This window comes from Saimiri boliviensis, chromosome 5 (genome assembly GCF_048565385.1).
Source record: "Saimiri boliviensis isolate mSaiBol1 chromosome 5, mSaiBol1.pri, whole genome shotgun sequence".
Lineage (NCBI taxonomy): Eukaryota > Metazoa > Chordata > Mammalia > Primates > Cebidae > Saimiri > Saimiri boliviensis.
Genome location: NC_133453.1, coordinates 1,246,956 through 1,274,656, shown reverse-complemented (window position 1 = coordinate 1,274,656; position 27,701 = coordinate 1,246,956). Strand labels below are relative to the sequence as shown.

At 65.1% G+C, this 27,701-nt stretch overlaps 1 protein-coding gene across 20 annotated transcripts in view; it reads right to left on the bottom strand.

Annotated features, from left to right (window-relative positions):
* KIF1A (kinesin family member 1A) overlaps positions 1-27,701 on the bottom strand; it is a 100,246-nt gene that overhangs the window by 46,093 nt on the left and 26,452 nt on the right. For 9 of the 20 annotated variants that reach the window (XM_074398744.1, XM_074398746.1, XM_074398742.1 and 6 more), the window contains exons 3-24: positions 26,890-26,966; positions 25,754-25,933; positions 25,016-25,081; positions 24,324-24,502; positions 23,047-23,158; positions 21,167-21,244; positions 20,486-20,551; positions 20,105-20,122; positions 14,574-14,649; positions 12,968-13,046; positions 11,911-12,053; positions 11,376-11,402; positions 9,853-10,061; positions 8,389-8,468; positions 7,933-8,008; positions 5,801-5,880; positions 5,448-5,554; positions 4,106-4,189; positions 1,951-2,131; positions 1,806-1,878; positions 1,509-1,602; positions 31-179 (exon numbers count right to left, since the gene is read on the bottom strand). In XM_074398744.1, the coding sequence (XP_074254845.1) occupies positions 31-179; positions 1,509-1,602; positions 1,806-1,878; positions 1,951-2,131; positions 4,106-4,189; positions 5,448-5,554; positions 5,801-5,880; positions 7,933-8,008; positions 8,389-8,468; positions 9,853-10,061; positions 11,376-11,402; positions 11,911-12,053; positions 12,968-13,046; positions 14,574-14,649; positions 20,105-20,122; positions 20,486-20,551; positions 21,167-21,244; positions 23,047-23,158; positions 24,324-24,502; positions 25,016-25,081; positions 25,754-25,933; positions 26,890-26,966 (2,234 nt within the window). The remainder of the gene's footprint in view (positions 1-30; positions 180-1,508; positions 1,603-1,805; positions 1,879-1,950; positions 2,132-4,105; positions 4,190-5,447; positions 5,555-5,800; positions 5,881-7,932; positions 8,009-8,388; positions 8,469-9,852; positions 10,062-11,375; positions 11,403-11,910; positions 12,054-12,967; positions 13,047-14,573; positions 14,650-20,104; positions 20,123-20,485; positions 20,552-21,166; positions 21,245-23,046; positions 23,159-24,323; positions 24,503-25,015; positions 25,082-25,753; positions 25,934-26,889; positions 26,967-27,701) is intronic. The other 11 variants (XM_039469599.2, XM_039469600.2, XM_039469607.2 and 8 more) reach the window with 2 other exon arrangements.

The following is a 27,701-nucleotide window of genomic DNA, read 5'->3' as shown; positions in this document are numbered from 1 at the left end:
GCAGGCGATGTAGCCCGTGGGGCGGCCCACCTTCTTTTTCAGCTCCACGCTGATGGCGTTGGCCTCCTTGAGGAAGATGGCATTGCCCCACAGCAGGTCCCGCAGGGACGTGAACTGGTACCACTTCCACTTCCGGAAGGCCCAGAGCGCCAGCTCACACTCCCGCTCGGTCCACTGGACTGTGGGAGAGGTCACGCATGGTCATCGAAGGACGGTCACATATGGCCACGACCCTGCCCCCATGCCCCACCCTCTGGAAGGTCAGGCCGGTCGGCCACTCCGTGGGGCTGCCTTGTGACCCCAGGCTTGTGTCCACCACAGCGGGTGGTGATCAGGTAACAAGCCTGGAGGCAGGAAGGTTACTCCTGCTGCGGTCACTGGGCCAGAGGCGGACGGACGGGCCCTCTCCCCAAGCTTCCCCCGATCCGTGTCTGGGCTGGGAGAGCTGTGTGCTTGCCCTGGCTTCACACTGACTATTCTGGGTGCACGGGAAGAAGACACCGGCAGAGAGATCTGTCACAGTGCGCAACATAAAAAGCTCTGCGTGGCCCAGAAGAGAGGCCGCCAGGAGCAGCCTTGTGAGTCAGGCTGAAGGTCAGAGCGGCTGCAAGAGCCATGCCACCAACGACAGCCACACGCCATCTGGGGCCAGCAGCCGGCAGCGGGACCCGCAGGAGAGGGGGCAGGAGGGCAGGCCAGGCGCTCCCGGGCGCGACGGCCCAGACACCCTCTGCCCAACCATGGCCTGTCTATTCACTGGGCCCTCGAGAGGAGGACAGCAGGGACAGCAGGAAGGGTCTGTGCTTGTGCTGAGGCCCCGCCTGTCCTCCCAGCACGGCACCCAGGGTCTCTGGCTGCCTCAGGCCAGTGCACCGGGGCTTTGCAGTGGGAGGAAGCCCCGCGTGGTAAACGAGGCCAGACAGGGGAAGAGAGCAAGGTCACGCCAGCACAGAGATGCTGACCAGCGGGCCAGAGGCCGAGACGGGCGCAGAGCCCTCTGCACCTGCATGTGGGCCACCTCTGTCCCCCGGCAGCAGGAGGTCAGCCGGGTTGGCCTCCCAGCACATGCTCACTAAGTGAATCCCGAGCTGATGTGCAGAGGGGACTCTTCCTCGGGGGCCCCGTGAGCCTCATGGTCAGCAGGATGGGGCGAGTGGACACACGTGAGCCTGGTGAGCGCCTACCAGTGCCGTTCCCCACCCCGTCATCATCCAGCCACTCCTGTCAGGGCCAGGTGTGTGTGCACGTGTGTATGTGTGTGCATGAACGTGGGCATGTGTGTGCACACGCAAGTGGGTGTGCAGAGGTGCTTGCCAGCTGTGGCACCGCCTGCCCCCTCCCACAGTCCTGCTCCACAGTGCTTCCCAGGGCAAGGAGGTATCTCCCTGAAGACGTCCAGACCTCGGGGCAAGAGTGTGACCGCTGACCTCCAGGGAGCGGCCCAGGGCTGCCCACCGCCATGCTGAGACCCTCCTGATGCAGCAGGTGCTGGCCCAGCGCCCCCTCACCTTCATCCTCAGGCTCCTCTTCCTCCTCATTCACCTCCGGGTAGTACCTGGAGTCCATCTGCTTCTGCAGGGCCTCCAGCTTGCTCTCGTAGTCCTGCAGAAGCAAGGCGGCAGCTCCACCACGGCCCTCCCCGCCCGGGCCTCCCGCGCCGCGCCTAGACACGGCCTCACCGCATCCCACCACTTGGATGCAAGAGATGGGGCTGGGCAAGCTGGTAGTGGGGGCGCGGGAGGACAAGGGTCGCTGGTGCGGGTGGGGGCCGGGCAGGGAGGGCAGGGCAGGGCCGTGACGCTCACCAGCCGCTGCTGCTCCAACAGGTAGGTGGCCTCCTCCCGCTCACGGCGGTACTGGTCCTCCAGTTCCTGGAGCCTGCAGGGGAGCAGTAGGGTGAGCACGGGAAGGGGGCGGGCAGCGGGCCGCCGGGGGTGGCCTCCACCTCACCTCTGCTCCATCTCCTGCTTCATGTCGATGCCCTGCTTCTCCAGCAGCTCACGCTGGGCAAAGGCCCAGTCCACGGGCTCCGCAGGTGTCTCTGCGCAGGGTGTGCGCTCCCGCTCCTGCCGGGCCTGCTCGGGGTGGTTGAACCGGAACACGTGGCTCTTGCCCATGATGATGCGGTTCCCTGGGGGACAGAGGCACAGGTGGCCTTAGGGGATCTTCAGGTCCCTGAAGGTCTCAAGGGGGAGGCGTGAGGAGAAAGAGAAACGGGCACCCCACTGTCCCCAGCCCCAAGCCACTCCTTCCTGAGCCCTCGCTGGGACCTGAAAGTGCCTCATTCTCCCCACAAATCCACCCCTTGGCCGCTCCCCATCGGCAGCCAGTGACATTGGGGAACCACAGAACTGGGGCCTCTGCTGTGCCCTAGTGTTCCTGCCACTCCCCAGGCCAGCCTTGCACCTGCCTCCTACCCCCACGGCCCTGGGACCCTACCCCAGCCGAGACATCCCCCCAACCACCCCACGCACACAGCCAGGACCCTCCCCTGACAGCCGCTGGACCCCTCTCAGGGCTGCCCCACCTGCAGGACCCTCTGGGGCAGCACTCACTGTGCTGGGTCAGTCCTGCCTGCAGGGCCCTCTTTGGGTGATCGTTTCCCCCTAACTTTCTGGGAGTCCCACCTCTGTCTTGGGGCCCCACCTCCCGGCCAGGTGGCCCGTGCCTGCAGGTCTGCCCTTCCTGGACACCCCCCCCACACTGGCCGCTCTCAGCTGGCCCCTTCCTCTGTCCTCCCCATCCACAGGCCCACGTGAAGCCCACTTCGGACACAGCAAGGGAAGCCCCAAGCTAAGGCCTCTCTTAGCCTAGGCTTCGCCCCGAGCCCCACAGGCACCAGGGCCAACCCCAAAACAAGCAGGGAGAATGGGCACAGCTGTCTGTCCGTCTAACCTGCCGTCACCCAGGCTCAGCTACGCCGACTCCCCATGACAAGCCCACCCACGAATTCAGGATGTTCACTGTGTCCCGCACTCCAAGGCCCGCCCAGGGACCCCAAAGGCAGGACTCCTGAATCCCAGGGACTCCTCCAGAGGCCTTGCGGGGGCAGATGGGTTAGAAGAGAGGATGCTGGGTGTCACCTCCCCTCCTCACACCCTCCGCTTTCCCCCAAGACAGTTGGGGAAAGGTCTCCCCCATTCCAAGCCAATGGTCATTTTTATGTCAGCCTGGCCAGGCCACGGCACCCAGCGATTCAGTCCCATCCCCCCTGGGTGTGGCATGGAGGTGTCTGCACATGTGCTCAGCGCCTGCAATCAATGGGCTGATGGACGTCAAGGATGCCCCCAGCAGCAGGGTGGGCCTCATCCAAGCAGGTGAAGACCTGAGAGCAAACTGTGGCTTCCTCTGAGGAAGAAGAAACCCAGCGGACAGAGTTCCCAGCCTGCACCTGCCCATGGACTGCAGACTTCCCTGACCAGCCCTGCAATCTAATAAGCCCATTCCTTGAAATAAATCTCTTTACACCTAGACTTGGATGTACGTATCTCACTCCACGTCAGTCCATCCGTGCGTCAGCCTGCTGCGGCTTCTCTGGTAGAACCCAAACTATTAGGGCGATAGTCACACGCCACACAGGAGGGCCCTCTGTCTGACTTCTCTAAAGAAGGGCCTTTATACCACGTGTGCCTGCGCACGTTTGAACATCAGAGGCTGCAGTGTCTGGGAACAGAGCCCAGCCCCGCCCGGGGAGCGGCTTTCGGAGGCTGCTGCAGCCCCCACCCTGCTGACGCTCCCCAACACTGCAGCTCCGGGAAGCCTCTGACCACAGCCCTGTCTCCCCCAGACCAGCCCCACTGGGCAGAGTCCTGGGCCGGGAGGCAGGAGCCTCCTCCCAGGCAGGCACGCCCTGGCTCCTCACTCAGCCCACAGCATGGACGCAACGTCCTGGGGTCCCTGTGTTGTGTGAATGGGCTGAGGTGCAGGCCCCAGGGTCCTGATGCTGTGGACCTGGAGCTGGGGGCGTGGGGAGGCACGTGAGCTGGTCGGGTGCCCGCGGCCCCTCCCCGACACGCCCCGCAGCCCTTCGGAGCTGCCATCCCGCTGGGAGCAGGCGATGGCTTGAATGTGGGAACCTGACTGCACCCCGGGGCCCCGGACGTACCTGACCGCAGGATGCTGGGCTCTGTGACTTTCTTGCCATTGACGTAGGTGTCTGCCCCCTCACAGGGCTCCAAGGTCACCACGGCTACAGGAAACGCAGGAGGACAGAGAGGACTGTCAGGGGCTATGTTACAGGCGTCCCCAAACTTTTTACACAGGGGGCCAGTTCACTGTCCCTCAGACCGTCGGAGGGCCGCCACCTACTGTGCTCCTCTCACTGACCACCAATGAAAGAGGTGCCCCTTCCTGAAGTGCGGCGGGGGGCCGGATAAATGGCCTCAGGGGACCGCATGCGGCCCGCGGGCCGTAGTTTGGGGACGCCTGGGCTATGACCTACAGCGACTCAGCTTACCTGACCCCCCCGGCGTGGCCCCTTCCAGGCCTCTCTTCTCCCTGCTACACAGACCCTGACCATTGGCGACGCTCATTCGGGCCTCAGAGAAGCCTAGGGCTCTCAGCCCACTTAACAGAGGAACAAAGTGACCCCCAGGAGGGACATGCATGTGCCCATGTTGAAGCCAAGAGGTCGTGCTAGACCTGATCCCCCAGGGCCCTACCCAGCTCTCTAGGTGGACAAGGATAAGAAACCAGCTCATGGGCCTTGGGCTGCCCACAGGGGCCAGCAGGGCTTCGCAGTCAGAGAACTCCAGGACACCCACCCGCTCCAACACCAGCCAAGCTGGACAGGTCTGCAGACCAGAGGCTGCTGGGAGATGCCCTGAGCCTGGGCCGAGAGCCACGTAACAGTACCCTGACACCGCAGGCCCACTCCGAGTGAGGCAGCACCAGGCAATGTGAACAGCCCCACGTCACCTCCAAGAGGGAGGCCGCTGGGCAGGCAGGGGAAACGGACAGATGGCCGCCCACAGCCAACAGGAAACCGAGGTCTGGAAATAGTTTTGCACCCTAGATCTGGACTCACTCGTCATGGCACACTGTCCTCCCGCCATGAGGCCCCAACACGCTTCGCGGCCAGCAGCCCACCTGCGCCCCACCCCCCACCTTCACGGAGGCTCAGCTCCTTAAGGCAGCAGCCACCCCTGGCCACAGAAGGCACCAGGCCTTTTCCCAAGCGCCATCCCAGTGGAAGTTGTCTTCAAGGCTGGCCCCAAGTGTCTCTCGCTCTCCAAAGGTGTCTGTCTCTCTCTGTCTCTCTGTCTCTCTCTCTCTCACACACACACACACACACACACACACACACACACACACACACAAGTCCTGCCTAGAAGTATGACTCAGGTCCCACTGAGAGCTGGGGAAGCTGGGAGAGGGTGACCTGGTTCAGGCCTGATCATCACCGCACAGGGTAAAGGGTGCGGGTGGGGAGGGGAGGGTGGCGATACCTTCACTGCCTCCCCTGGAGTCGCTCCGGAAGACGCAGTGCTCCTCCTTGATGAAGTGGCCACTCAGAACGATGTCCTGCCGTCTCTCGCCATCCTCCCTGCCCACCCTGTGGGGTGGGGGCACCATCAGCATGGCAGCAGGGACCCAGCATGCCCAGGATGCTACCCACCGGCCTCCAGGGACTACCCACCAGGATCATTTGGGGAACACCCAGGGCAGACATCAGCAGGGTCGCTGGGGAAGTGACAGCGGGGAGAGGCCAGCCCAGCAGATGCCGCTCTGCAGCGGCAGGAATGGGGAGTCCACCCTTCCCCCCCAGACCCCAGGCTGGCCAGTCTGCCAGGCCCCCCACCTGGTGATGCCGTCCTTGATGTAGTAGAGGAGGCACTCGGACATCAGCGGGTCCTCGTTCAGGTTGACGAGGTGCGGGGTCTGCAGGGAGACAGGAGGATTGTCTCTCCTGCAGGGGCAGGAGCCCGATGCCAGCTGCCCCCCGACCTCTCCCCAGGCACTGGACCACCCACAGGGGTCCCTGACCCCACCCTCAGCTGGTCCCACCAGGCTGGTCACTCCAAGCCAGGAAAATGAGGAACAGCAACACAGGAAGTTCAAGCAGAAGGCAGCCCACCAACGGCAGCAGGCTGGTGGGGCCCCACCTCCCGCACACCCGGGCCTGGCCCGGCAGCCCCAGCCCCGCAGCAGAAGTTCCCAGAAGAGTGGAGAGCCCGGCTCTCAGCATGTGGGGGCCCTGGGGTACTCTGAGGCTGGGGTGGACCCCTAGATGTGCAGGGCAGAGGCTGGGTCCCACCAGGTCCTGAGTTCCCGGCTTTGGACGACAAAATGAGGCTCTAGGACCCTATTCCGGCTCAGACAGCCCAGAAACTGGGGGCTCACCAGTGGGAGCCAAGAGCCAGGAAGGACCAGGGCCCTGGCCACGGAGGGTTCAGCCCTGGGGCCTGGGAAGTGAACTGGTTACAAAAGGTGTCCTTGATGAGCCACCTGGGGCTCCCCGCTGCAGAGGGTAGAGAGCTGGTCATCTGACAAAAAGAACAGACCATCCCCAGCCGTCCCCACCCCCAAGTGAGAAAGATGTCCGGCCAGGAGGGGCTGTGCCCACAGCTTTGGGGCCAGGTAGGGGCTACAGCCTCGGGACCCCATTGGCCTGTGCGCTTCTTGTGAATCCCAAGAACACTGAACTTCTCAGGAAGGGGGTCCCCAGTGGTCCCACTTCTGGGCAGTTCCCAGACCCAGGGCCACCAACAAAGCCACACCCCTCGAGTTCCGCCCTAACCCCTCCAGGAAGAGGATGAGCTCTGAAACAGTGCCGGGAACAATCCATCCCAGACCAAACCAAAGGCCTGTCTAGACGACGTTTGTAGTGAAGCCCCCTCAGGTCACGGCCTGTCCCCGCCCTGCCCAGGACTGGAATCTGCCCACAGCCCCCGGCAGGCCCCTCCTGCCTCTGGACCTCAGCACGTGCTGGGCCCCTGGTCTGCAGCACGGCCCTGCCCAGCCCCTCCCAAGCTATGGTCACACAGATGTCTGTCCCCATGTCCAAGGCCCCACTGGACGTGGCACCTGGTATGTGCCAGCAACAGCAATGCCGGGGGACCCCTGTGCTGTCCTGGGGCAGACCCCACTCCTGGGGACCAGAAGCATGAGCAGCATCAGAAAGCCTCAGTTCGTGTGCAGGGAAGTCCTGCTCGTGTGTGTCTGCACGGGCTGTAGCGGCTTGGCGGCCTGGCCGCGATCCACAGGGGTGCCCTGCACCTGGGCCTCTCCCAGGGCTACCCTCTCCACTCCTGATGCAGCCATCAGATGAGCAATGTCCAGAGTGGGCCCAGCCCAAGGCAGGCCCAGGGAGCCACCCGCCAGCACCCCACCCTGCCAGCCAGAGCTCAGCTTCTAAGGAGCTCCACTCCCCTGGCCATCTTCGTGGTGTGTGTGTGGAGTCTGGGGACTAGAATCACAGGAGAGACCCAGCCCTACCTAGGCTGCTGGATGGGGGCACCGGGGCCACGTACACTCTGAGGCAGCTGCACAGGGGCTCTGTGCCATTCGAGGCCCCCCACCCCGAAAGACCCCTTCGGCTTCGACTGGGGCGAGAAGATGGGTCCCTGCTGGAACAGTCAGACCTGACTCCAGCTGAGCCCCCAGGAGGCAGCTGTCACCCAGCTCTCTGCGAGCAGCACGGACTCCAGGCCAGGCACAGCCCTACGTGCCTCAGTCTCCAGACTGGGTGTTGGCTCCACAGCTTTGCTCTGACCTTGGGGAGCCCGGTCCACACCCCAGGCCACGACGAGACCTATCTGACCTATCAAAGCCACCAGGACACCCCACCATGAGAATGTGGGGACCAGTTTTCCCGCAAAAAGCCAAGTGTGCCTGTGGGTGCGCTTCACAGCCCAGCGCGCAGGGCCAGAGGCCCCCTGTTCAGGTCCTGTTCAGATCAGGGCAGTGCCACAGAACTGGGACCACTCCTACCTTTTTGGGAGAGAAGACGCCCAAGGTACCACCATCCTCCCTCATGGCCACGCCCATCTCGGCCAGCAGGGCTTCCCTGGAGGAACAGAGCTGAGTCAGCACAAGCTCCACGAGGCTTCCTGGCCTCGGGCCTAGCTGACCAACGTGGGCAGCAGGCCTGTGGCCACCGTAGCTTGGGTGACGCCCATGCGTGGTCCATGTGGTCAGTGGGTGGGGGCATCTGCCGATGAGATCCACCCCTCTGCACTATGGACGGGGATCAGGTCTATCGGGCCTCGGTGGCCAGCAGCCAGCAGTAGGGGTCACTGGGGGTGAGGGAACAGGTATGCCCCGGGCTGGGATGTGGCTACCCAGGGTGCAGGTGCCCAATACTGGAGGGCAGGGCCCAGTATTCATCCTGCCCAGGGTTTGTGCTGGCTGCGCCCCTCCCCGGCCCTCAGTTTCCCCGCCGCACACCTCTCCATCCGGATGGCTTCCGTCCGCCGCAGCTTCTCCTCCCAGGTCTCGTTGAGCTCAGCTATGATCTTCTCTGTTTCCTGGGGATTGAGGCAGAGCACAGTGAGCTGCCGGGGCTGGGGCCGGGGAGAGCACAATGGAGGCATGGGTGCATCCAGAGGACCAAGGTGGCGCTCAGAGAATGTGCGTCTTTCCCTTAGACACACTCGAGAAAACGGAGGAAACACGTGACGAATCTGGGGGGAAATGAGAAGCAAATGCTCCTCGCAGACGCTGAGCCTCAGCTCCTAAGACGCAGCCATCCTGACGGCTGCCCGGAGCCCGGCGCTCGCCCCTCTTCAGGACACGGACAACGACGCCCAGCAGCAGCCTGGTCTCTCCTGCTTCTTCCACCCAAAGCCCAGTGGCACCCAACACCCCAGTGGGACCCTGACACCCCGGCGGGACCCTGACACCCCGGCGGGACCCCGACACCCCAGCAGGACTCCGACACCCCGGCGGGACCCCGACACCCCGCAGGACCCCGACACCCCGCGGGACCCCGACACCCCAGCGGGACTCCGACACCCCGGCGGGACCCTAACACCCCACGAGGGCCCTCTGCTCCAGGCTCATGGGGCCCACCCCACCCCAATCTGCTTCCTCACACGCCTCAGTGGGGTGTCTGCCTTTCCCCTCAGCCCCTCAGTCTCCAGGCATGCAGCTCACCCGGCCCCTGCACAGCCGTTCACCGAGGGGCCTGTGACTGGAACCCTAAAACGCCCCGATCCATTGCTGGGTGCCAGGGAACACGCCAGACCGGGGATAGTGGGGGTGGTGACTGTTCCCAGGCAGCTGTGCAGGTGAGAACACAGGATGCCTGGGGGGGCTCAGGAGCCTGCACCACAGTCGCAGCCCTTCTCAGGGGGTGCAGTTCTGTGGGACGCCAGGCAGGAAGCCGCTGTGACCCGGCGCTGTCGCCAGTGGAGGGGCACTGTGGGGTCCCCCTCCACCCACAGATGCCATCCACCCACTGCGAGGGGGACGAGATCCTCTCTACCCACGGACGCCAGCCAGCGCACTGCTCCTTGAGCAAGCGCCCACTCACAATGAAAGACTTGATGGAAGGAGTCTCCATCCTGGGCGTTCATGCTTAGAGCTTCCCTGCTCCAGGCCTGGCCCGGGTGGGACACAGGCCATCCAGACACCCATGTCTAGGGACCCACAGGGCGTTTCCTGTCTGGCGGCTGAGTATCGTGCAGACCCCCGCCTGGGGACGCCCAAGTGAACTGGCGGCCTTGGCTGCTGGGGGTGGTCTGGGGACAGGCCAGGCACAGAGCACCTGTGTGCCACACGCCAGAGGCTCCCGCAGGTCCTCCGTGACGGCCCCACGAGGGCGGGCTATGCCCAGGAGGCAAGGGGCTCTCGCCCCTCCAAGCCCCCACTCCCAGGGCTGCCACCCCGAGCCCCATGCGGTGCCCTCACCTTCAGCCTCTCGATGGCCTCCTCGCTGCCCGGGGCGAACAAGATGCGCTCGTGGAGGCTGGACACGGAGGCTGCACGGCTGGACAGGGCTGAGAGTGAGGACGAGGGGCTCATGCCCACCAAGGCGTTGGTCACTGTGGAGAGAGGGTCAGGGGCTGGATTCACCGTCCCGCCACGGTTAAGGTTATTGTTCTCAAGGTCGGACACGTCTATGAGGAGGGGCAGGGCAGGCAGACAGACAGGGAGGGAGAGAAAAAAGACGAAGATGGGAAAAGTAAGAGGTGGGGCCCAGAGAAGGCAAGACACAAACCACAGCGCAGCACAGCAGCCCTGCCGGCCCAGGACAAGCGCATGCAAGGCCTTCCTGCCACCCCTCGCCTCTGATGGGACCCGACCGGCAGTGGCACCCACGTGCCCACCTGCCCCCCAAGCCTGCCCTCCCCAGCAGCAGCGTGACACAGCCCTGGGCATCCTGGAGCTCCCCCGCACCCCCCTGCCAGGTGTCTGGCTATCCCGAGCTGCACTCCAGGCGCATCTGGAGGCTGGAAGCCTGTCAACCGTGCGTCTTCCCGCCCTGTTCAGTGGCTTGCACCGGCACCCGGCAGCGCACCGTACAGACCCACGCCGTCCTTCCACCCCTCAGCCCGCTGTGGGACAGCACACAGCCCTGAGCTGTGGGGCCAGGCTGCACTAACCGTTCAGCCACCGACGTGGACATTAGCCCAGAGACCATCATGGAGGAGGCGAACATGGACCCTCTGGGGACACCCTTCCCCGCCACCATGAGGCGCTCACCCTCCCACCTACGCTCACATGCCCCTAAGGCCCGGAGGGTGGGGCCGTGACATCCCTGGAGCGGGCAGTGCCAGGGGTCTCTTAGCAGAAGCAAACACACAGCAGAGCAGCAATAAGCAGCGGACACGGGCGTGGGGAGCCGGAGGGTGCCCGCAGCCAGGCTCAGGAGGTGCCCGGCCCCGTGGAGCCACAGCCAAGCCCAGGAGGCACAGAGGCGAGTGGGATTTAGCAGCATCGCAGTGAAAGCTGAGGCTCGTGGCACTTCCGGAGTGGAGGGTCTGGGCGTGTGGGGTCAGGTCAGCTAGAGAAACGGCCTAGCATAAGGAGGCTGGAGCTAAGAGCTGGGGACAGGTCAGTGCCTCCAGCGCTCTGGCCCTTTGGTGCTGATATCCTGACCTTCGCAGGCCTCGGGGCACAGAGGCTCAGAGGCCTGACCCGGCCACTTGGAGCCTGAGAAGGCCGCAGCTGCACCCCGACTCCCCCACGCCTTGATTCCCATCTAGACCATGTGGACGGGAGTGAGTCAGGGTGTGGGCTCAGAGGCAGAGAGAATCCCACGTCTACCAGCAGGCCCTGGGGCCGAGGGAGAGCAGTGCTTTCTGCCCCCAAAAGGAGCAGAAAGCAGAGCAGGTGCCCTGGGCTCACTCCTCCCTGCCCGTGCTGCCCTAGGCCCCCATGCTGGCTGGGGCGGAAGCAGAGATGCAGAGGGCAGCAGAGGGAATACACACATTTGGGTCCTCCAGGCACAGTGTTGGCTACGGGGGAAGGGAGCGTGGGGGAGGGGGAGAGACAGAGAAACAGAAGAACAGGTTTGTCCAGAGGGTCAGGCACACCCTTCACAGGCCAGGGTGGCCAGCAGTGCGTGCATGGCCGTGAGCGGGGTGGTGAAGGTCTCCAGCTCCAGAACATGGGGCCTGCCGTGACCCCAGCACCCACAGCCTGCCTGTGGGACTTCCAGGGGAGCTGTCTCGGCCCACTCACATCTGCACCAAACCCAAACCATGCGGCACCCTCCAGGCCGAGGCCAGGAAACGCCCTTGTCCAGGGCCCCCACCTTGCCTCCCTCCCAGAGGCAGTTCTGCCCAGGAACACAGAGCAGGGACAGGGATTTGGCCCCAAGGGGCTCTGGGAGCAGCTTGGAGCCGCCCCAGCCCAAGGCGCGGCCAGCAGAGCGGTGGCCCCAGGAGAGAGGACGTGACGCCCTGCGAGGCCCCCGAGCCTGAGGCCCCACACCCTGTCCGGGCAGGCTGGCCAGGCACTCACTGTCGGTGATGTCGCCGAGACCCTGGGCGTACAGCAGGTCGCGCAGCCGGGTCACCTCATCCTTCAGCTCGCGGATCAGCTTGTTGTTGGGGTCCTCGTTGATGACGGCGTTACAGCGGATCTGCTTGGCCCGGTCGGCATACCTGGGCGGCAAAGGGGGCTGTGGGGCTGTGCGCAGGGCAGGGCCGTGCCTGGCAGGTCCCAAGGGTGCCTGGAGTCCTGCCCAAGACCCAGCCTTTCAGGCTCAGCAGCCGAGCCAGGGGTGGACCCGAGCCAGCACAGCCTGGCACGGAGTGGGAAGTCGCTGGGGAGAGCACGTGGGGCCACAGGCCAGAGGAGACGTACAGGTGAGGTCACCCAGTTCCAGCTCACCCACGTGGGGAAACTGAGGCCCAGGAGAGCAGGGACAGGGTGGTGTCCTCACCCCCAGTTGTTTCGGGATAGAGGGAGAAAGTCCAATGGGAAAAGTGTGAGAACATCTCCGTGTACGCAGGCTTCTGCCCACGCCGCATCGGCCGACGCGCACGTCCGCACTGCCAGCAAGTACACCAGCCTTCCCTGGGACACACGCCCTTTGCTTCTCTGAAGCGCTGGTGGTGCAGGGTCAAAACAGGGGAGAGGCCACCACCCAAGCCACCAGGCAGCGTCCAGCACAGCCGGGGCCCAGGCTCCTGGCACCACCCCTGGTGCCCGCCCTGCCCGTAAGACACACCTATGCCCCCTTTGCCATCTAAAAATCTCCAACGGCTCCCCGGCTGCCAGGTGAGTGTCAACTAACTGCTTTGCCCACAGGCACAGCTCTCCCAGTCTGGAGCCACAGGGCCCCGGGCTGCCTGCAGCCCCAAAGCACACCCCAAAGGCTCCATGGAGAGAATGGGACAGGGCCCGTGCAGGCGCGGGAGGCCCAGAAACAGTCCCTTCCAGCCTCACACAGTCCAGGATAACCCCCCCCAAAAAGAGTCGCCCCTGCTCACTGACGCTCCCAATTCAAACACAGGAGGATCCGCCCCCCAAGACCAGTGGGCGGAGGCAGAGCCTGCCTCCCCAGAGAACTCACCTCAGCGTGCTGAGAGTCTCGTCGTAGTTGATGTCTGCAGGGCTCAGGGCTGCCACCATAGCTGTCCTGGAGTTACCGCCTGTGGGCAGAAGACCAGGTTGTGCCCAGAGAAGGGTCTAGGCCCCAGTGCTATGCCTGTTCGCTCCCTCCCCCCACATCTGCAGATGGGGAGGCTGAGGCCCAGAGAGGTAAACTGAGGCTGGGCTCACACCCCCATGAACACAGACAACAGCAGGACCCCGGCTTCCTCGACTGCCTCCTCCCCTCTGCACCAGGCACCCCACTACTTCCGGTGCTCTCCTCACGTCTGGGGCACTTTGCGACAATCAGGCCATCTTTCCCCCAAAGCAGAGGCAAGTCGTGGCGGGTCTTAAGGCCTTTCCTCTGAGACGGAGACCGCCTACGGTCCGTAATCTTCTCACGCACTTCCACCGTTTTCATTTGAAACAGTTTTCTCGGTATTTATCATCGGATTCCTGGCCCATGTTACCCGGATCCCAGCATGCGTAATGTGCGGTGTGAGGGACAGACTGTTCCTTCTCAGGGAATCCGGTCGGGGTGGCCTCAGCCATCGGACAAGGTCACCACTGAGTCCACCCAGCCCTTGGGACTGCCGCCTCCCGGTGCTCAAGTCTGGACAGATGACTTTGCCTGCTTGACCCCAGGGACCTGTGTGTCCTTGGGGCCATGTTCCCAGGGCATGGGTCCCTGGAGAGTCCCCATATGGCCTGAGGGGACAGTGTGAAGCACTGGGCACAAGCCACAGGTACCAAAGAAAAGCCTCCGTGGGAGGACTCCCCTGCCCCCACCCTGGGGCCGAACCTGGGTGTGCCTGGAGCAGGGGGCTCCTTCCCAGCCTGCATCTCAGGTGAAGGAACACACTTTCGTCCTCGCTCAGCGAGGCCCATCCACCTGCTTCTCCACCAGGCAGGCCTGGGGCAGTTCGCAATGCTGGCCTGAGCTGGGGAGCAGCCTGGCTAGTTGTGGGGTGCAGAGGTGATCTGATCAGCCAGGGCTCTGCACACCTCAGCCATGCAGCCAAGGGAGGCCCGAGACCCCCCGTCATCTATGTTCACCAGGCTCAAGACGCAGGTTACCTCCCTGGGCACCAGCCTCTCAGCTGTCAGTGCAGCTGAGGAGGACTCTAAGGTCATTCAGGGAGGGCCGGGATCAGCGGTGGGTGCATTTCAATCCCCGCCTCCCCATCTACCACTGCTCAGAACTCAGACGGGGAGGAGGCTCATGACAGCCCCTCAGAACCCAGCAAGCAGCGCTCCCAGATCAAGTCCCAAGCCCCCATTACAGGTAGGGAAAAGCAAGGCCCAGAGAAGGGGGTCACAGCCCACCTGACCCAGGACCACGGACACAGGCACGTGTGGGCTGTGCGCCCCCTGGGCCGTCCTGGTCCCCACACTTGCTCCGTTAACCCACTACTGGCCATTGCCCCAGGCCCTTCAGAAGGGCCACGAACTGACTGGACCCTCCAGGTTCACCTCCCGGCCTCAGCTGAGACAGCGTGAGAGGCCCCCTGGTGACTGGGCACCCCCTCAGGTGGGAAGAGGGTGGGATGAGAGCCCTGGGGACAGGCAGATCCGCGGGTTCTCACCCAGGTTTTCCCTGAGGAGCCAGGTCAGCACGGAGTCTCGGTAAGGAATGAAATCTGTCTTCTTCTTTTTCTTGTTCTGTGGGGGAGGAACATTCAAGGTCAAGCTAGGCCCATTGGAGAGGAAGGGAAAGGGAGGAGCCCGAGCAGGCCCTGCCACGTGGTTCCCCAAAGCCGGAGGCTGGGCTGGACACGTTCGCAGGCCGCCCAGGCCTCTGCCTGCGCAGACCCCAGGGTGCCACCCCAGAGGCCCCCTCCAGGCGGGTCATGGACTTGTGAGCACCTCCCTCAAGTTCCCCCCTCCTCCACCCTGGCTGTGTCTGGGCCACCCAGCTGGACGCAAGCCAGGAGCGCTGATGGCAAGTGTGTCCCCCTCTGCCCTGTCTGAAGGGCCCATCTGAGCCCAAGGCTCCTCCTTAAACACCATCAGCGACTCCTTCTGACCAAAGGGAAGAGTCCTCACAACTAGATGTGGCCTCCGGGCCTGTGACCTCAGCCACACTTACCTCCCCACCAGCCTACCCCCTCCACCCGGCGTTCACCTGCCCTCTCCCCGCCGGCCTGCAGAAGCCAGCTCCCGGGCCCTCCTCCAGCGCCTGTCCCCAGAACCAGGCACCCTCCAGGCTCTTGCCATCTCTTTGGCTCTTTATTCCTCTATTAAGGTAAATAACAGTTCCTCAAAACATGAACTCCATCCACGTCACGGCTGCCGGAGTTGCTTCTCATGGGCACTCTGACTGACTGACTGATCCCACTAACTGTGGATTTCAGGGACTCCCAACGTCTACCAGTTTCTGTGTGCACTGGCTTATGAAGCACCTGCTGGGCCTCGAGGAAAGGCCCCTGGCCCTGGAGCCTGTACCCAGGGACACGCCCACAGAAGCCACCTCGAGGGCTGGGCACACACAGTCACCGCTGCTCTCGAAGACAACCCCTGGAAGGCTCCACCAGCCCACAGGGCGCGGGAAACGGCGAAGCTCCTGAGACTCCCTGTCTGAGCGGCTCCAGAATGCCGCCCCGACCTCTCTGCGCTCGGGTTTCGGGGTGCCCGTCTGGCAGCTCCGCAGCACGACGGCTTTCTTTTCTCTTTGGAAACTTGGCAGGAACAAACTCTATTTCTAGTTTGGTTTTGATTTTCTAATTCCTGAGGGTGAATTCTCCGCCATATTTCTTGTTTCCACGTAAACGTCCACTCAGCCAGGTCAGCAAGGAGCCAGCAGCCCCTGGGTTTCCTGGTCCCTCGCGGCCTCCCTGTCCAGTGGGCCATCTCCCAGGACCACCCTGCTGTCCCCCTCCGCCTCCCCAGCCTCCACTGTCTCAAGCCTGGGTCAGTGCAACGCTGACCTTCTACCCTGACGGCCACCCCAGGCCACCGTGTCCCTGCCTACCCTTCATGCAGCGCGAATGGCCTGAGCACCAGTCCTTGGCTAAAGCGGGCGCTATGAGCCCTGCTGAGGACCCACCCGCTGCTGCCCGTCAGAGCTCGGCCAAGCCCCTCCCGACAAGCAGGGAGCAGAGCCTCAGGCCGGCCAGCCTCTGCCCGCACTCCCTGCTCCAGGCAGTTCCTCAACCAGTTCCTCGAAAACCCTCTCCCCAGGCTCCTTCGAAAGTCTCCTTCGCAGTCCGTGGCAGGGTCCCTCACACGGCCAGTCCTGCGGTTCCCACGCGGCTTCCACGTGTCCTCAGTCCCACACACAGCCCTCGGAGAGCTGCTGGCGGGTCACCACACAGTCCCTCCGCCCCTCCCACCTCCCCATCCAGCTTCGCATTGCCCCAAAGGGCTGCTTGCCCTGATCCTCAGCTCCCTTCCTCCCTCCACTAAGGAACGCAGATGTCACTGCGAATCGGACTCCGGCCGCACGGCGACCTCGGGGAGCGTGGGGCTCCTCACACCGTTCCTCGTGGCTTCCCGCAAGTTCCCACGCGCAATTCTTTCACGGTTTAACAGTTCCACCCAATCCTCAGCGATCGCTACACAGGGCCTCGTTACACACGTGTTCTTCACACTTCTCCACACGCAAATCTTCACGGCCCCTGACACACTCGATCTCACAGTGCCTCGCAGCCGCCAGAAAGTTTCCTGCGTTCCTCAAACTTTGCCTCACGCGGCTCCCTACGTGATCCCTCGCACAATCCTCGCTTCTCAGAGTCCCACGGGCACCCACAGCTCCCGCAATGTTCCACACACGCAGATGCACTTCTGAGTCCGGTCCCCACAGCACCCACACAGCCCCTGAAAACCCCTTCTGCTCTGCCCCAGTCCCCACACAGCTCCCCGCCGCATTCCACACGCTTCCTCCCAGTTCACACAGCTCCCCACCCCATTCCACATACTTCCTCCCACTCCACACAGCTCCCCGCCGCATTCCACAAGCTTCCTCCCAGTTCACACAGCTCCCCACCCCATTCCACAAGCTTCCTCCCCGTTCACACAGCTCCCCGCCATGTTCCACATACTTCCTCCTGGTTAACACAGCTCCCCGCCACATTCCACATGCTTTCTCCCAGTCCACACAGCTCCCTGCCGCATTCCACATACTTCCTCCCAGTTCACACAGCTCCCTGCCACGTTCCACACGCTTCCTCCCAGTTCACACAGCTCCCCACCCCATTCCACATACTTCCTACCAGTTCACACAGCTCCCCGCCACGTTCCACACGCTTCCTTCCAGTTCATGCAGCTCCCCGCCCCATCCCACATTCTTCCTTCCAGGTCCCACCAGCTCCCTCCCCACCCCATTCCACACGCTTCCTCCCAGTTCACACAGCTCCCTGCCCCATTCTACATGCCTCCTCCCAGTTCACACAGCACCCCGCCCCATTCTACATGCCTCCTCCAAATTCACACAGCTCCCCACCCCATTTCACATGCTTTCTCCTGTTCACACAGCTTCCCACCCCTGTGTGTGGAGCCGCATGGGAACCTGTGAGGAACTGGGAGGAAGCTGTGGCTGCATGAAAAACGACGAAGCTGTGTGAGGAAGTGTGGGAACTGGTGTGGGGAGTGTGGGAACCATGGGGGGAGTGTGGGAACCATGGAGGGAGTGTGGGAACCAGTGTGGGGAGTGTGAGAACCAGTGTGGAGCAGTGTGAGGAGCGGTGTGGGGAGTGTGGGGTAATATGGGAACTTGTGTAGGGGAGTGTGGGAACCAGCGTGGAGCAATGTGGGAACTGGTGTGGGAAGTGCGGGAACAGTGGGGGAGTGTGGGAAGTGGTGTGGGGAATGTGGGAACCAGCGTGGAGCAGAGTGAGAACCGGTGTGGGGAGTGTGGGAACCATGGGGGTGTGTGGGAACCAGTGCGGGAACTGTGTGTAAGGAACTGTTTGAGGAACTGAGAAACTTTTTGGGGACACGTGTGCAGCACCGTGTAAGGGGTTGTGGCTGAGACTGAAAAGTTGCTTGGAGAATCATAAGAAGCTGTGTTTCCCTGGGTCCTCAGAGTCTATGCACAGCTCCAGCTCCACAGAGCCCTCACATGGGTCCCCACACGAGCATGCCCTGCCCCAAGCAATTCCCACACGCTTTCAACAGAATTTCCCACAGTGCCTCCTGTGGCCCCACAGACAGCTCCACACGGTTCCCTCACGCAATCCCGTACCGCTCCCCACCCAATTCCCCACCCAGGTCCCCACACAGCCCCCCACACACAGCCCCACACACACAGCCCCACACACACAGCCCCACACACAGCTACGCACACACACACAACTCCCCACCCAATTCCCCACCCAGCTCCCTACCAAGTTCCCCACACAGTTCCCCACACAGGTCCACACACACAGAGCCACACACACAGCCCCACACACAGCCCCCTACACACAGCCCCACACACACAGCCCCACACACACAGCCCCACACACACCGTTACACGCAGCCCACAGGCGGCCCCAGGCCCCCACACACCGCCTCACTCTCTCCAGCTGCTCTGAGTCCGCATGCAGGGCTGGGCGCCTCCCCGTGGCTTCTCCCAGGCCCACCATCCTTGCAGTCCTCAGAGTCCTCCTCACAGGTGCCCCAGCGCCCGCCCGCAGTCACGCCAACCCCCCACGCGGTCACACGGTCCCCCCCCACGCGGTCACACGGTCCCCCCCCTCGTGATCACAAGGTCCCCCCCCGCGGTCACACGGTACCCCCCCCCCGCGGTCACACGGTCCCCCCTCGCGGTCACACGGTCCCCCCCCATCGTGATCACACGGTCCCCCCCCCCCCCCGCGGTCACACGGTCCCCCGCCCCCGCGGTCACACGGTCCCCCGCGGCTGGCTGCAGCCTCACACAGCGGGAGCCGCACGCTGCCGACACGTTTCCCCGCAGGAGGCGTCAGGCCGGTCCTGGGTGCGTACACAGCCCCGCGGGATCCACGCGCCACGCCCCTCCCGGCCCCGCACGCGGCCCCCCCCCACAGCATCGTCACGCGGAGCCCGCTGTTCTCTCAATTCCACGTGGCGGCCACAGCTCCCCCCACCCCACGCGCGACTCCACACAGGCCCTCCTCCGCACGCAGACCCACGCGTCCCCACACGGGCCCCCACACGGGTCCCCAGGCTGCTCCCGTGGATCCCACGCGCGCCACGCCCTTCTCCGCAGTTTCCCACCCAGCCACGCGCTTCCTCGGAATTCTTCACACGGCCCCACACGTGTTCGTGGCCACTCAGAACTCCTCACGCAGCCCCACGTGGCTCCTCCGAGTCCACGCGGTGCTCTCCGTCCGGACAGAGCGGGCGCCGTTCCCGCCGCGCCCGTCCCGGGGAAGCTCCTCGGGCCCGCCCCGCCCCCCGAACGGTTGCCACGGGGGTCCCACGCAGTCCCCGGCTTCGCCCCGGCGGCGGCACACACCCCACGCCCCGCCCCCGCCCCACACCCCGCCCCCACACCCCGCCCCCACACCACCCACGCCCCGCCCCACACCACCCACGCCCCGCCCCACGCCCCGCCCCACACCACCCACGCCCCGCCCCCGCCCCCGCCCCACACCACCCCCCCCACCCCGCCCCCCGCACCACGCCCCGACCCACACCACCCACGCCCCGACCCCGCCCCCGCCCCACACCCCGCCCCACACCCCGCCCCACACCCCGCCCCACACCAGCCACGCCCCGCCCCCCGCCCCGCCCCCCGCCCCACACCAGCCACGCCCCGCCCCCGCCCCCGCCCCACACTCCGCCCCACACCAGCCACGCCCCGCCCCCGCCCCACACCAGCCACGCCCCGCCCCCGCCCCCCGCACCACACCCCGCCCCACACCAGCCACGCCCCGCCCCCAAACCACGCCCCTGCCCCGCCCCACATACCGCCCCAGACCACGGACGCCCCTGTCCACACAGACACAGGCGCCTGGGGGGGGCGTCCCCCACAGCCCGCTTTCCTCCTTCCCGGGATCCACCCTCGGGTTCCCCATCGCCCAGCGCCCTCACCGCCAATGCAGGGGGGACCCCGCCCTCCCACCGGCCTTCCCTCCCCATCGCCGCCCCCCGCCCCCCGCGGGTCTCCCCCTCCCCCCGCCTCCCCTGCCCCGGACTGAAGGAAGCAGCTTACCTTGTTGGGTCCCGAGTCCTGAAAAGGAAGAGACACAGAGGGACTGAGGCCCGGAGCGGCAGAAGAGCAGGCGGCCGGGCTCCCTCGCCCTGGCTCTGCTGCTCTGAGGTCCCCCCACAGCAGCTCCCCGGGGGCAGGGACCCCCCCCTAGAGCCCAGGCCTGGGGTGGTACTGGGGGACGGGTCCACAGCCCCACTTTACAGGTGGGGAAACGGACACCCTCAGGAGAAACCAGGGCCACGACCCGTTCTCCAGCGTGTGACACTCGGGCCATCTCCAGGCTCTCCCTGGAACCCCACCACCTCCCAGACACAGGGCCTGGGAACGGGGGTGACAGGGGAAGATGGGGGCTGGCTGCAGAAGCCGGGCTGGGCCACTCACCATTTCAGCCAGGGCGGAGATGACCTTGCCTAGGGTGGTGAGCGACTTATTGATGTTGGCCCCCTCCTGTGGGCAAAGAAGATGGTGGGGTCGGGACACCAGGGTCTCTGGGGTCTCCTGCTCTGGACGGACCATGCACTATGAGGCGCAAGCCGCCGCCCCAGCTGCTGACCTCTGGGGCCACACAGGTATGGGGTGCCCTGGCAGGAAGCCAGCTGGAGCCTCTGGCTGGGAGCGTGTCCCCCAGGGTTGTCCTCAGCTCCATGCGAACCCTGATACCATCCCATGTCCCCCCAAGCCGCTTCTGGAGCCACTGCTCAAGCATCAGGCGCTCAGGCCAGCGGGCTGAAGGGGACACCATTCCTTCCTGACCCAGCACTGCTTCCCCAGGGAATACCTAGCCTCTGGGCGCAAAGTTCGCGGGGCCCACAAGAGGTCACGGTCCCTCCAGGACCCTGACCTGTGTGCCACCGTCCCGCCAGGCCCCTGGTGCCCCAGGCACAGCCCAGAGCTGCTGGTGGCCCAAGGCCCTGGCCTGTGCCCACCCTCCCTCCCCAGGCTCACCCTTGGGGTGGCCCAGGCCCCCAGGACCCCAGCAGAGCTCTCCTGCCGCCCACCCTGGAGCAGGCCCAGTGTGGACACGGGCCCACCGCAGGCCCCGCACGGCAGCCTGGCCCCTACCTTGAGGCGCGTGCCCTTGGCTCCGGTGGAGTCGGCCCGCTCGCTCCCAGCCAGGTCCACCAGGCTGATTTTGCTCACCTGAAACAGTAAACGCGTCACATGCAGGAGACGCCACAAGACCCGAGGGATGTCCCGGGACCCCGGGGCAAAGTCTCCAGGGCCGCTGGGGGAGCCCCAGCCAAGCGTCCCCTCTGCAAGGCGCCACCCCTCCCCAGGCCCAGCAGTCCCGACCCCACAGTTTCCACCCGCTCTTCCATCCCAGCTCTCCCCACGCCCTGCCTGAATGCCCAGCCACCTCCCAGGGGCATCACGGGCACAGCCGCCACACGCTGGGCGCTCTTCACACAGGGCACACTCGCTCCCCACAGCACCCACGAGGTGCGTCTGTCACTGTCCCCATGTCCACAGACGGAGCTCAGCGTCCATGGTGGGAGTGGAACCCAGCTCCAGGAGGGCCCTGCCCTGCTCAGCCGCCTCACAGCCCATGGCTGCACCTAGCCATTCGGGCATTGGCCAGGCTCCTGAACGGGGTGGGGGGCCCTGGGGTGGGAGACCCTGCCCCCTCCTGAGCCACAGCTCAGGGCAGGACTTGCCCACAGACACCACAGGACCCTCTCGGTACCCACCTAGCGAGGGCAGTGGGGCAGGCAGCTGGGCCGACCTCCTACAGCTTCACCCCTGTCTGTCCCCCAACCTACCTCAGCCATCCTGAGCCCCCTCTCACTGCTTCAAAGGGTACGGTCAGGAGGATGCGCCTGGGGGCCCTCTAGCACCATCCAGCACTGAGCAGCCCTCACTCCACCCAGAGCTGTGCACTCCGCACCAGCTGCCTGAGCGAGCCCCCACCCAGAGGCGGCTGAGGTACCCCTGGGAGTTGTCTGGACGGCCAGGGCGCGAGGGCAGGGGGCAGAGTCAGACGCGGCCAGGGAGGGGCTGGGTGTCCGGCCCCTGCCCCTCCGGGAAGCCTAGACTAGCTGTCCAGGCAAAGACCCCAGGAGGTGGCCCCGTGGCCTGGTCCACGGAGAATGCCAAGGTGTGGGAGAAGGGCCTCTGTGGCTGGGGCAGTGGGCAGTGGGCAGGGTGGCACCGCCCTGCACACATGCCCCTCTGTGCTTGCAGACATCGGCACCTAGGGCGAGGCCCTCTCCCCAGTCCAGGGTCTGGCTGTCAGGCCTGGGTGGGGGGACCCGGGTCCACCAGCCTGCACCAGGGCCCACAGCACCTCGACACAGGCCCACCGTGGCCCACCACCCACCTTCACTGCCACCCTCCAAGGGCCAGCCGGGCGCACTGCACTCATCCCTGTGCCCTGGCCTGAAGCGAAGCCCAGAGGATGGCCTTCCACAGCCCCCACGCTCTCCACCCACCACAACAGCCCAGGAGCGCCCCCGTGCCCAGCCTTCCACAGCCCCCACGCTCTCTGCCCACCACAACAGCCCAGGAGCGCCCCCGTGCCCAGCCTTCCACAGCCCCCACGCTCTCCACCCACCACAACAGCCCAGGAGCGCCCCCGTGCCCAGCCTTCCACAGCCCCCCACACTCTCCATCCACCGCAACAGCCCAGGAGCACCCCCCGTGCCCAGCCTTCCACAGCCCCCACGCTCTCCACCCACCGCAACACCACAGACCAGGACTCCCCTCGGTGTCCGATGCCCCCTGCTGAGATGAGGGGGCCTTGCTGGCCTGGCTGACCCCCACCAAGGCGCGCAATGGGCTGGGGACGTCCCTAACTGGTGCCAGTGTCAGCATAAGGACACTGCACCACCCACACGCAGGCATTGGGCATGACGTCCTTGTGCTGCTCCCACAGGCCTGACCACCACCCCACCCTGACCACCACCCACTGCTCTCGGTGGCACCACCACGTGCTGCACACTCACTTTCTCTGTGGTGATGTTGGTCTCTGCGTCATGGCGCTTCTGGGTGAAGATGATGTTGAAGACGGCGTGGGAGCGGCTGCTGGTCTCATTCATGTTTGTGGCTGCCACGGTCCTGAGGAGCAGAAAGCCACACACGGTTACCCCTCATCCCGTGGCCAGGTGCAAGATCACCAGTGGTACCAGTCATCTGGACCGGGCCATCGGGGGGCAGCTCCCCCAGACCCCAGGAGCCGCCCTGCCTGGGCTGGCATTGACGGTGCCTCCTGCCAAGGCTCCAGCAGGGCCCATGGCCACCTGCCCACAGTGGTGTTCACAGCCTCAGCCCTCACCTGGCATCTTTAGGGCAGCAGTGACTGGGGGAGCTTCCCACTCCTGGGCACAGAGAAGCCCATGCAGCATCCAGCTGTGCAGGAGCCCTCCAGAGCTGTGATGTGGGAGGGGAAGGGGCACCCACTGCCCACCCCACCACGCCCCACACCCGAAGCTCTGGGAAGCCCAAGGAGCTGCCGCGCCCCACAGGAGGTGGCACAGGTCAGTGGCAGTGTCCTCCAGAACAGGAAGCCCAAGGCTGCCAAGGGTAGCCTGAGGTTGGTCCCAATGCCACCCTGACCTGCCAGGGACCGCAGGGAAGGCTTCTAAGACTCAGCCCACAGCGTGCAGTGGCCCAGGGCCCAGCTCCAGCACGGTGTCATGGTGACAGCCAGGGCTCGCTGAGGGCCTCGTCAGGAATAGCATGCCCCCACTGGTCCTCGTAGGGCCACCAAGGGGGTGCAGTATGGCAAGGAGTGTGACTCCCAACCTCCGACCTCAGGAGCTGAGAGTGACAGAGGTCATCGCCTCACCCTCAGGAAGTCCTGGGTGGTGGAGGGGGAGGGTCTGTTGCCATGACAACCCAGGCTTCCAGGCCGGAGGCCAAGCAGCCGGGGTGCTCAGGGCTGCGGCACTGTGCGGCCGCCCTCCCCACGCACACCCCGACCCTAGCATGCTGGCCCTGCTGCTGCCACAGATGCTGCCAGCACCCCGCGGGTGCCCGGGCTGGAGGATGCAAACCCCCAAGAAGGAGCAGCCCGTGGACATCACAGTGTCCCCTGCACGGGGGGAGCTCTCAGCCTCTTGGGCTGGCACAGGCCTGAACGGTGCAGGCCCAGGAGGGCACACGTCCACTGGGGCATGCACAGGCCCCACAGAAAAGGGCCGAGCCCAAGGTGAAGGGGCTTCCTCCCAGGAGAGCTGGTGGGACAGGAGGGCAGGGAGCGCCAGCGAGTCCCCCGACCCACCTGGCCTTGTTCCCTGAGTCCATGAGGTCCTGGATGTCGTTGTAGGAGGTGACGGCCAGCTTGGAGAGGTCCTCCACGTAGGGCCCCAGCAGCGGGTGCTCCCTCACCCGGAGGTTCCCTTTGTTCTTGGGGTTCAGGAGGTCACGGACACGCTCACAGTAAATCTCCATGTAGCTGACCTGCAGGGCAGAGCCAGGCCCTCAGGGGCCGCCACTGGGGGGACCCCTGAATGAGGGGGTGGGGTCAACATCAGGACCCTTGAGTGAGGGGTGGGGACTGCGTGCTGAGCTGGGGGCACACGCAGAGGGCTCCCTGTCTGCAGCCCCGTGTGCACGCACGAGTCAGGGGTGTCAGTGTGGCCTCCCTCCCCACGGCCATCCTGGGCTCTAGGATGCAGGCGTGCCAGGGGCACCTCGGGCATGGCAGGCACAGCCAGGCCCTGAGCGCTGAGGTGCCAGCCCCTGCCCTGACGGAGACCAGCTGCTGGAGAGGACCCTGCCGGGCAGGGATCCCCTGGCCGCTCTGTGCTTTGGGGCTTTGAGCCCTGCCCAGGCCCGCTGTCTTGCACTTGGAAGAGCGAGGGACACGCTGGGTGTGCAGACCAGTGGTGGGCACTCACGTGGCATGAGGAATGTACTGCCAGCCACTCAGGTTTCCCAGCCCTGCCCTGGAGCCGAGGGGAGGGGACCTACCTCCACGGAGTAGGACATGTTGTCATTGCTGGTGTCATTGATCCGAGAGAAGAGGTCCTCGCAGAGCTGCAGGAATGGGGACGGTCAGCAGGGGAGGGCTGGGGCTGCCCCCTGGGCCCCCCGTTGGGGTGCTGTGGGCACCCTGCGCCAGGCAGGGTCCACTTTCTCAGGTCCCTCGTGCACCCTCGCCACACACACGTCATGGTAAAGGCCCTGAGGCAGTCTGCAGCCAAGGAGCCGCGGTCTCCCTCTTAACTCAGGGGTCCCTGGCTGATATCTGACCCTTTCCTGTGGGTCGCCTGCCCCTCGCCCTGGCTCCGCCATCCCACAGACACCCCAGCGACCTCCCTTCCCTCCGCAGGCAAAGAAGTCCGGAGACCTGCCCAGGGGGATGGCAAAGGAGAAGCCGCTGTGTGTCCGTGTTCGGTCACCCCTGTCCTGAGCACTCTGCCCGCACTGCCGGCCCTCACACCCCCAGCCACGCTGCCCCAGCCACGGCTCTCCCGCTGCCCGGTCTAGGTGGACCCTGTCAAGGCCAAGCCCGTCCCGCACTGGGGCCTGGGTTGGCAGCTTCACGGCCACGCCTGGCTCTCTCACCTGCCCAGCGCTACCCTAGACCCAGCTGGCCTTCCCCTCCTCAGTCCCTGCTCTCCGGGGGCTGCTCTCAGGGGTGCCTGGCCCGGACCGCTCAGTCTCAGCTGGGCCCGCCCCGCCCGCCCCGCCCGCCCCGCCTCGTGCCTGCGGGATGATGCCCTGCTGGTCCTTCTCCTGCTTGCCCATCATGGTGTAGGACTTGCCGGCGCCCGTCTGCCCGTAGGCGAAGATGCACACGTTGTACCCCTCAAAGGCGTGCTGCAGCATCTCCTCGCCGATGTCCCGGTACACCTGCTTCTGCGAGGCGTAGTTGATGTCCTCGGGCTGGGGGACGAGGAGGAGACGAAGCTGCAGGAGCCTGGCTGCCCCGCGGCTCAGCCCATCGTGTCCAAGGAGCCGGGGGTACCAGGGCAGCAGAGCGGGGAGGGTCGCCTGACCTCATCCAATCCTGCCTGGGGGACAGCTTCCGGGAGGAGGAGCCCTCTTTGTCACAGGTGAGGAATGAAGAGTGGCCGCCAGGCAGGAGAACGGGTTCCAGCAGAGGGAACAGCCCATGCAAAGTCCCAGAGGTGGGACCTCAAAAGTTCCGTGTGACTGTGACAAGCAGGGGTGATGAGCTGGGGCAGGGCACAGGGTGCAAGGCCCAGAGACCCAAGGCTGAGCTACGGCACCTGGACACTGTCCTGAGGGCAGTGGGACGCTTTAGGCAGGGGGACAGCATGGTTGGCTGGGGGTCATCCTGGAAGGAGGACTGTCTGGATGGGGTGGGCAGAAGCGGGGAGCCTTGAGGCTGCTACAGGGGGGCAGGTGCTCGGAGATGTAGATATGAGGGCCCTAGGTGAGGAGGCTGCCTGCCTTCTAGAAGGGTCCTGGAGGTGGCAGGTGGAGGGCAGGGTCCCATGTGGACTGGATGGGGAGCGGGGAAGCAGAAGAGTCCAGGTGTGTCCTGGGCTCCCAGTGCGCAGGGCACAGATGCCAGGCAGGACCAGGGTCAGCTCTGGGCATTCTGACTTTGGGATGTCTGGAGACGTCACCAGCAGCTGGATGGACATACAGCTCTGACCCTGGAAACCACCCACAGGGAGCTGAAGGCCCCTCAGCCCTGCAGCCCCCATGACTACCTTGGCTGAGGACCCTGAGTGGAGCAGGGTCCGGGAGAGCAGGGTGGGGTCCTGGCCCCAGCTAGAGGGGAATGAGCGGCTCAGAGCGGCGGAGGGACCCCGAGGGCCACGCGGCTCCACACTGCTGCCCGCCTCCCCCGACCTGGGGCCCCGGCTCACCGACGTGTGCGACCAGTAGGAGTAGTCGAAGCTGAAGCTTTTGGGAGTCTCCTTGGGCTGTTTGGGGTTAACGATGGCTGTGGGAAGAAACGCAGGTGTCAGCGCTGTGCTGGGAGGGACCCTGGCCCGCTGGCGTCTACACTGCACGGTAGGGAGGCCGCCCTAAGACGCCTCGGGCCCCAGATGAGTCAGGCCCACAAATCGGAGGGTCATAGGCCCCCAAGCCCAGCCGGACAAGCGGTCTCCACCTTCTCTTCATGGTGGGCCCTGACACCCGCGAATGCCCGCGGGCGTCACTGTACCAGCCTGCCAGCATCCACGTCATTCTCCCACCCAGTCCAACTGGCTCCTTCCAAGGCAGCCGCCCCAGAGGCCCCTTCCCGGCCGCGAGCCACCGCCCCTCCGCCTCTGCGGCCCACCCTGGGCTCACAGCGCCTGCCCCTGCCCAGGCCCTTAGGCTCCGGCTCAGCTCTCGCATGCCCGAGAAGCACCGGGAGGGAGCCTGGGCGTCTGCCACCTTTGTGCCGTGGCTGTGTGGCTCCTTCTAGGTTTGCCACTCTGAACAGAGCTCTTTGGGACTGACCTCTGCCAGAGTCCGTCCTCCCTCCTCCCTCCTCCACCCAACTTCAAGCCCAACTCCAGGCCCCCTGGGCTGGCTTCAGGCAGTGCCCACAGAATGCTGTTCATCGAACCCAGAGAAAATCCATGGACATGGGATGATGCCACCATCCACAGCCGGTGCCTGCGGGGCATCCCAGGAACTGTCCCAGAATGACTGTCCCAGGAGGTCCCCCAGCCACATGGCCTGCAAG